The following is a 9,980-nucleotide window of genomic DNA, read 5'->3' on the forward strand; positions in this document are numbered from 1 at the left end:
GCCGGAGAATCAGACAACAGGACGAATTACATTGCCAAAGAACTTTTGCAATTTAGTGACGACAAGAGAGAAATTGATTGAAAAAGTATTTCCGAATATTCAAATCAATTTTAAAAACCACAATTGGCTGAACGAGCAATTATGGCGGCCAAGAACATAGACGTGAACGAACTGAATAATATTATTCAGTCGAAAATACAAAGCGAAATAGTTACATACAAGTCTGTAGACACAGTTGTGGAAGCAGAAGAAGCGGTAAATTATCCAACTGAAATTTTTGAATTCACTGGATTTGCCAGGGATGCCCCCTCACGTACTGCAATTGAAAATTGGAGTGCCAATAATTATGTTGAGAAATATCAACCAGCCAAAGCTATGCAACGGAACGCGACTTTCCAAAAATTGATGCCGCGGAGATCGTAACATAATGAAATATGCTGTTAATCGGCATATGGTTTCTAAATTTAACTTTGATTTATTAAACCACGTATTACATTTTGCACTTGTTTAAAACATACATTTTTTTACATATTTTTGTGTAAATTTTTTTCATAACGCATTTTTCGGCATCGAAATATAAGGTTAGTTGTATTAATTAGTAATTTATTACCACATTTTGGACACTGTATTTCTTTACTTATTAAATTATGCTCGATTAAATAATTTATTAATTGTTCTCCATTATGGGTTACGGCGAGAATCCATTGTGCAACTCGAACAAATTAATAACAAAAGAGAATCAACATTTGAAGTTGTGTTACTTACCATGGCGTGCGGTCACAGAGCATGCGCAAGTGGCCGCAAAGCATGTCCGTAATCGCTACATCGCATCGGTATGACAGGTTTCATAACCTGGGTAATACTAAAAGAGATGGTCTTGTTTCACGCAAAACAAAGTATTCTTTGCTTTAACATAAAAAAAACATTTGTTAAAGCAGAAAATACCTTATTTTGAGTGCATGTAATTGAACGCATTGAAGTGTTTGCACATGTAACCACAGAGTATGCGCATATATGGCCACGGGACCATGTTCAGTCGCAACATTTCGTCGGTATAACAGGTTTCATAACCTGTCAAATAGTAAACTTTAACGACTAATATCTCGTCTCGCGGGGCAGAGCGACGCTTTTTTCTGCCAGATTCGTGTTCCACGCACAAAAACACATAATATTGTTAAGTTTTAATAAATTCAATGAACAGTGAGATCTTAAGTATTACTAAACATTAAGATATCAAAATTACAATTTAGAAATGTAAATATTAGGTGTACAACCTTGCTTTCGCCGTTTTTTTTTCGAAATTCGAGGCTTTATTGTGAAAAACTGGTTATACATTTACGAATCAAAGTATTGTGCATCGCTGGCCACTACTTTCTCCCATCTTTCTGGCAGCATACGAATCCCGCGTCAAAAAAAAACTGGTCATTTTTTGAGACGAATCGATCCAATTTTTCACTTCTTCATAAGAATAGAAGTGCTGGTCAGCCAGGCCGTGTGTCATTGATCGAAACAAGTGATAGTCAAAGGGAGCAATGTCCGGAGAATACGGCGGGTGAAATAAGACTTCCCATTTCAACGTTTCCAAGTATGTTTTGACGGGCTTTGCGACATGGGGTCGAGCATTGTCATGCTACAAAATCACTTTATCGTGTTGTATTGCAGCCGTTTGTTTTTCAGTGCTCGGCTCAAACGCATCAATTGCTTTCGATACCGATCGCCTGTAAAGTAATGCCTCCAATTCTGCATCTTCAAAAAGTTTCTCTTTTCCACTACCATGCTGGTCTTCGACGTCAAAATTACCGTTCTTGAAGCGTTGAAATCATTCTCGGCACATTCTTTCATTAACAGCGGCCTCACCATACGTATTTGAGAGCATTCGATGAGCCTCAGCCGCAGATTTCTTCATATTGAAACAAAAAATTAAAACCTCCCGCAAATGACGAGAATTTGGCTCGTAAGCTGACATTTTCAATCAAGAATAACTTTATAATGCAAACACAAATCGATTAACATTTCGATGGCGTTCTGTTTACAAATACCTAATCTTATTGTATGATGTCTACGATCTATTTATTTCGACCACCACTTACCGCTACAGCCATTGGAAAACGGCGAAAGCAAAGTTGTACACCTAATATATCACTCAGTGAGTCACCTTGCCTTTCACTTTTCGGGGTGCTTTATTACAGTAAGTCCCTTTGCCTCTCACTTTTCGGGCTGCTTTATTACAGTGAGCATCCCGAAAAGTAAGAGGCAAGAAGACTCACTGTAATAAAGCACCCCGAAAAGTGAGAGACAAGGTGACTCACTGAGTGATATATTAGGTGTACAACTTTGCTTTCGCCGTTTTCCAATGGCTGTAGCGGTAAGTGGTGGTCGAAATAAATAGATCGTAGACATCATACAATAAGATTAGGTATTTGTAAACAGAACGCCATCAAAATGTTAATCGATTTGTGTTTGCATTATAAAGTTATTCTTGATTGAAAATGTCAGCTTACGAGCCAAATTCTCGTCATTTGCGGGAGGTTTTAATTTTTTGTTTCAATATGAAGAAATCTGCGGCTGAGGCTCATCGAATGCTCTCAAATACGTATGGTGAGGCCGCTGTTAATGAAAGAATGTGCCGAGAATGATTTCAATGACTCATTGTAATAAAAGGGAGCGTGAATGAGAATGTGCCGAGAATGATTTCAATGACTCATTGTAATAAAAGGGAGCGTCCGAAATGGCCACGTTCAAAATGGCCACGGAAAATATTGCACGGGGTTCAATTTGCCCACGTTCGAAACGGCCACGTCCAAAACGGCCACGTTCGAAATGGCCATGTTCGGAACGATCACGTTCGAAACGGCCACGTTCGAAATGGCCACGAGAAATATTGCACGAAGTTCAATTTGCCCACGTTCGAAACGGCCACGTTCGGAACGGCCGAAGGCCCCCCTTGCACCCTCCCCCGTGTGTGCGTGCGTGCGTGCGTGTGCAAAGTATTCTCTGCACCACATGGGTTTGCGACTTTCCACGCAAAACAAGATGATCGTTAAAATACGTATTGTTGTAAGCCGATTACAACTATACCTATTAAAATTGCGACACGCATCTTTCGAAAGACGTTGCAAGAAGCACCTCTTTCGAAAGACGCACAAGAATCCGCCGCGCTCACGGAAGCCTCAATTAACTTCCGTGAGATTACAACAGCGCACTCGGAAGCAGTTCGTATCGCCCTAGAAATAGGCCCTACGCTGCAAAATCAAACCGCAAGGCTACCGCGTTCCGATGTCGAAACGCTTAGCCTCGCGGAAGCTATCGACGCCCGGTCACTGGCCCCCGAAATTGTGCCACATATCATAATATATAAACGCGACCACGCCGTGACCGAGCGGAGAGAAACATAACAACGTCCGAGCCGCGTCGCGTACTATACACCTTATCGCGAGTGATACCTAACACCATCACAGCTGATTGTAAGCGCAAGAAACAGAAATAAAGACAACGAACAAGCACGTAAGAAGCGTCTTCTTTTCTTTTATACACCGAGCCGAACCTTCACCCTTTGGGTCCCAACCCTTCAGGCAGAACGATCCCAACTACCGACGGGAAAGAATTCCCAAAACAAGCAAACGCTCACAACAGTATGTACATATTTAAATATCTACAATGAGAAATAGTACATCGACATTAATTCGACATCGAAATCATCATTTCAATGTTAATTCGACGTTGAATTGATGTCGAATTCATTATCGTTTTTCGCTGGGTTTCTTAATTTACGCATTTTTTGCATGGCTTGTGCTAGACAGAGCATGCGCTTGTGACTAAGAAACATGACGATATGACCGCTGCGCATGCTCAAATAAAACATACGTGGCTATTTCGAACGTGGCTGTTTAAAACGTGGCCATTACGAACGTGGTTATTGCGAACGTGGTCATTCCGAACGTGGCCATTTCAGACGTGGTCGTTTCGAACGTGGGCAAATTAAACTCCGTGCAATATTTCCCGTGACCATTTCGAACGTGGCCATTCCAAATGTGGCCGTTTCGAACGTGGCCATTCCGAACGTGGCCGTTTCGGACGTGGCCGTTTCGAACGTGCGCAAATTGAACTCCGTGCAATATTTCCCGTGGCCATTCTGAACGTGGCCATTTTGATCGTGGTCATTTCAAATGTGGTCATTTCGAACGTGGTCAAATTTATGCATGGCCATTTCGAACGTGGGCAAATTATATCCACTCGTAATAAAGCATTCCGAAGAATAAGAGGCAAGGGGTGCTTTATATTCACTATTTATGTGCACTATTCATTCCACCTCTCGAACACTCACTATTTATTTATAATCATTGATCCTAAAAATCATTTATTTAAACTTAATCAAAAAGACCTGGATTTATACATTTTTGCAAAAAAATCATAAATTTTAATGTATGTATAGCTGCCATGTTGAGATCGTCAGTTAAAATTTTATACCTTTAACACCATAATTAAATTCATAGACCCCACAGATAAAAATTTGAATTGAGTTGAATGACAAAAATTCCTAATTTACTCATTTTCACGAAAAATAATAAAAATTCTGATGTATCTGGACGTCATATTGGTTCGGCCATTTTGAATTTCATACTTTTAACATAAGATTATTTTCTGCGACACCCTGTAAACATTTTACTTTCTAAAACTTTTCACTTATTCCACCTGATATATCAAATATAGCTTTTATCTTTAAAAGGTAGTTCATACCCTTCAAAATAAACCTTTGCAGATAAAAAAATACCTGTCAAATTTTTTTCATAGTTTTACAAATGTGTAAAGTTTCATTAAAATCGAAGTGACACTTCCGTAGGTAGTATTTACTTGTAAGTAATACACATTAACTTTCTTTACAAAAATAATAATACAAAAACATTTTGCGCCAATTATAATAATGGATATTTATATGATAAAACATTTATCATATATTCTATTACTATTCTTTGACCAGTATTCATAATTAAGATATAGGCTGCTTTGCGCCCATACAAGGATATAATGAAGAAGAATAATAATGTAAAATAAACAAATAAATATTTTATAAGAATTAAATGTTTTATTATAAATAAATATTTTTTCAAAAAACTTGGCGCTGCTAAACCGAATATACACGCATGAGGGAGAGGGGGAAGAAAGAAAAATCAGTATAATGACAATTAATATATTTATTCGGAGGGTTTAGCAGCACCAAGTTTTTTGAAAAAATATTTATTTATAATAAAACATTTAGTTATAATAAAATTTGTCTGCTTTACATTATTATTCTTTTTCATTACATCCTTGTATAGGGGTAAAACAGCCAATATCTTAATTATGAATACTAGCTAAAGAATAGTATTAGAGTAGATGTTTTAGTTCAAATAAATATTGATTATTATAATTGGCGCCAAATGTTTTCATATAATTATGTTTGTAGAGAAAGTTAAAGTGTATTACTTAAGTTAAATTTTACCCAAAGTATCATCTTAGATTTTTGTGATATATGTCACTTATATATGTATCATTTTGGTTAAATTTCATCAACAGTATTATCTTTAATTCATTTGATACATAAATAAATGTAATTTTTTTCAATTATAAAGGTATATATCACTTAGGTTGATACAAAGTAACATCAATTTATTTTAAAATAAATACACATATTTTGATAAAAGGAATAATTTTAGCTAAACAAATAATAATTTCGATAAATCTAATTATAATTCTAATAATAGCTTTTTGGTTCTAAAAATAATAAGAAGTATCTAAGGTTAAAATAATATTAAAATAAATCATGTTTATAATAACTTTTTGTTTTGCTTGGATTATGTTGTATGTTTTAAAATTGCTTATAACAGATTTAAGAAACATTTTTGTTGCAACATTTTATATCATAAAATTTTAGAAATGTATTACAACTTTCTATACAATATTGCAGTTTTTTTAAATTATTGTACTTGAAGCATGGTCTATAATACATGAGTAAGCGTGGAGTAAGAAGTAGGTTTAAGCAGGCATAAGAAAACATCACTTCCAGAGTAAGAGAATTGGCGTAATGGCACAGGCGAAATAAATTTATTTTACTTCCTACTCTTATTCTTACTCTTACTCTTACGCTGTTACACTCAAAGCTCAGAGCATGTAACAGCGCTGTTTGTTTCCTATCCTTGACATTGCTAATTGGCTGTATTTCTACGCTTACTTTACTGTTCTAGACAAAACTGTTGTAAGCATTTGACGGCAAAGTCATCACTCCTACTCTTACGCCTTATTCTATGCTTCTTCATGTATTGTAGACCACACTTTATATGTACTCACATTTGTTATATAAGTCAGTTTTAATACCTAACAAAAGCAAATTATATTACACACACCAAAACGCATGAAAAATATTTTTATTGAAATCTCTTACTAAGCACAGTCTAAGGAAACTTTAAAAATTTATGAAATACTTACAATATGTTTCTTCTCCATATTTGCAGGTTAGGTAAATGTTTGCTTCTACTCCGATTTCGATGAAATTACAATCGACGCGTTTTTGCATGAAACGAAAGAATCTGGAAGAAATAAGCGTCGTTCGTCTCCGCGAAGCGATATATTAATCGTTTAAACTGACGACTTGACAGATTACGATACATATAGACCTAGTTTACACTAGAGTCCCTATACAGAGAGTCTTGATTTCCCCAGATGGATCTCCGACCCAAAGCAAGGGAGATATGGGGTGTTTACGATAATGGCTATCCGAGTAATTTTCTCTAGGACCGAAATATATGATAAGCACAACCATCTACTATCATCATGATTCGTGACAACTCAATGCTGTCCGGTATAGCCAAATCATCACGAGCAAGTTGCGAGTTGCGAGTTCCATGAGTTTGTAGCAGGTAACCTAAAAAGTACGACATAATAATTTCGTGCAGGGGTGACCGTACCGCACCGTCATTTGGGCATAGCAAACCTACGCGGACCCGAGCTCATTACATTGCGGACAAACACATACACATAAACATATACACTTACACTCATCCGTACTGATACCCATCTACATATATACGACACAAAACATACACATATCTACATAACAATCAGTGTAGTGAAACCAGTGAAAGAGTTTGAGATAAGAGTCATACGTGTCATATATCCTTAGCAGATCAGACACATTAAACCTTCAAAAAAAAAAAAAGACATAATAATTTGATTATTACAATTAAAAATAATCTGTTTTTAATGTATGTTTTTAATGGTAAGATTATTAACTTCATTAAAATAGTAATTATATAACACAATCATGTATTTTTAAAGTATTGTCTAAAGTAATATTAAAGAGATTATTTTATTTACAAATATTTTATTTATTAATTTGTCTATCAAGTTTATATTATAACGTATATCTAACGCATATCTAACGTATATCTGTTTACAGTATATCTTAATTTACTATGCACTTGTATTACAAATTAAAAAAATTTATTGTAAACATTATTATTAGTTTCACATTAGTGAAATATTCATGCATAATATTTATACATAAAGATATATGATTTTTTAAAATAATGATAACACCATGCAACTTATCATTAACAGTTGTTACAAGAAAGAAAAATATTTATACTTAAATTTTTATTTTACTTGTAATCTAAAAAATATTATTAATAATGATTTATTTAGTAATTTTACATAATTTATCTCATTTGTTTCAAAGTGTTAACACCATCCGTTTAATAAAAGATGACTTTTCTAATATATATGTTAGTTAATAATAAATAATAACATTTATTGAGAATCAATGTTTAATTAAAATATTATATTAGGTTTTGAAATAATACCGTTATGATAGAAACTTGATAGACAAAATAAATATTTGTAAATAAAATAATCTCTTTAATATTACTTTAGACAATACTTTAAAAATACATGATTGTGTTATATAATTACTATTTTAATGAAGTTAATAATCTTACCATACATTAAAAACAGATTATTTTTAATTGTAATAATCAAATTATTTATGTCGTACTTTTTAGGTTACCTGCTACAAACTCACGGAACTCGCAACTTGCTCGTGATGATTTGGCTATACCGGACAGCATTGAGTTGTCACGAATCATGATGATAGTAGATGGTTGTGCTTATCATATATTTCGGTCCTAGAGAAAATTACTCGGATAGCCATTATCGTAAACACCCATGGACACCTCTGTGAAGTTAGCCACCCAACTTCGGCTTTATTAATTTTCACTAATTGGTATCGTTTGGTGGTCGTTTGGTGGTGTTTGATAGACCAGTCCCATCGTTTGGTGGTTAGCCGTTCTCCTATAATATCAAAAAAAAAATTTGGGTGTAAAGTTAGCCCGACATTGTTTATTTTTGCACTAATTTTAATTTCAAGTAGCTCATTCGATTCGGAATCGTTTGGTGGTCACGAGTATCGTCATTGGTTTTGGTATCACTGGATATTTCCCAGATAAATATTATTTATCATACAAATTCACTTTCAAAGGCGTCAACAGATGTAAAATCGTTTGGTGGTCACGAATAAACTAATGAAAACGTTTGGTGATCAACCGTTTTCGTAGAAATTAAAAAAAACCGTTTTTGAGTGGCATCGTTGCAAAATTCCCCAAACGAATATTATTTTTCATACAATTTTACTTTCAAAGGCGTTATTGGATGTAAAATCGTTTAGTGGTCACGAATAAACTAATGAAAACGTTTAGTGGTCATCCGTTTTTGTAAAAATGCGAAAAAACCGTTTTCAATTGGCATCATTGTAAATTCACTAGACAAATATTATTTTTCATACAAATTCACTTTCAAAGGCATTATTGGATGTAAAATCATTTGTTGATCACGAATATATTAATCAAAACGTGATCAACCGTTTTCTTTAATATTACAGAAAAAATGCTTTCGAATGGCCTTGTTGTAAAACTCCCTAAAACCATTTTAATTTTTCAAACAAATTTACTTCGCAAAGAATTATATTCGATGCGTAATCGTTTGGTGGTTGCAAATTTTCCTTATGGCTTAAGGCTTACTACACTATTGTAGATCTGGGCTAACACGAGTCCAACAAACGACCAATCCGAGCACCCATTTACACCTACAGAACGCAAACGGGTTTTGTTTACTTTTTAACGAAACGGTTAACCACCAAATGTTTTTTTTTTATAAAATTCGCAACCACCAAACAATTACGCATTGAATAATCCTTTGCGAAGTAAATTTGCTTGAAAAATTAAAATGGTTCTAGGGAGTTTTACAACAAGACCATTCGGAAGCATTTTTTCTGTAATATTAAAGAAAACGGTTGACCACCAAACGTTTTAATTCATATATTCGTAACCACCAAACGATTTTATATCCAATAATGCCTTTGAAAGTGAATTTGTATGAAAAATAATATTTTTTTAGTGAGTTTACAATAATGCCAATCAAAAATGGTTTTATCGAATTTTTACAAAAACGGATTACAACCAAACGATTACGCAGCGAATGACCCCTTACAAAGTCAAATTGGTAGAGAAAAACAAAATTTGTTTAGCAAATTCTAAAGTGTGACATGACCTAATCCTAATGAAAAGTCCCACGCAATCATTTAGCTTTTTTGACGACGAGACGAACCACCAAACGTTTTAATTACGAAATTCACGACCAAACGATTACGCGTCGAATGACCCCTTGCAAAGTCAAATTGGTAGAAAAATGAAACTTTTTCCGCTAATTCCGCGATGTCGTGTAATGACCTATCCGCATGAAACGCGCGCACGCGGTCATTTAGGTTCTTTGACGACAAGATGAACTACCAAACGTTTTAATTACGAAATTCGCGATCACCAAACGATTACGCGTCGAATGACCCCTCACAAAGTGAAATTGGTAGAAAAATGAAATTTTTTCCGCTAATTCCGCGATGTCGTGTAATGACCTATCCGCATGAAACGCGCGCACGTCGTTATTTACCTTTTCTT

General features: G+C 34.7%; 1 protein-coding gene across 2 annotated transcripts in view; it reads right to left on the reverse strand.

Moving 5' to 3' along the window:
- LOC105832625 (dual specificity protein phosphatase 3) overlaps positions 1 to 6,786 on the reverse strand; it is a 66,743-nt gene extending 59,957 nt beyond the window's left edge. Inside the window, exons 1-2 of one of the 2 annotated variants that reach the window (XM_036287840.1) lie at positions 6,463 to 6,786; positions 6,325 to 6,351 (exon numbers count right to left, since the gene is read on the reverse strand). In XM_036287840.1, the coding sequence (XP_036143733.1) occupies positions 6,325 to 6,351; positions 6,463 to 6,480 (45 nt within the window). In that variant the 5' untranslated portion in view covers positions 6,481 to 6,786. The remainder of the gene's footprint in view (positions 1 to 6,324; positions 6,352 to 6,462) is intronic. The other variant, XM_036287841.1, reaches the window with a different exon arrangement.
- Between the last annotated feature and the right edge of the window lie 3,194 nt (positions 6,787 to 9,980).

This window comes from Monomorium pharaonis, chromosome 6 (genome assembly GCF_013373865.1).
Source record: "Monomorium pharaonis isolate MP-MQ-018 chromosome 6, ASM1337386v2, whole genome shotgun sequence".
Lineage (NCBI taxonomy): Eukaryota > Metazoa > Arthropoda > Insecta > Hymenoptera > Formicidae > Monomorium > Monomorium pharaonis.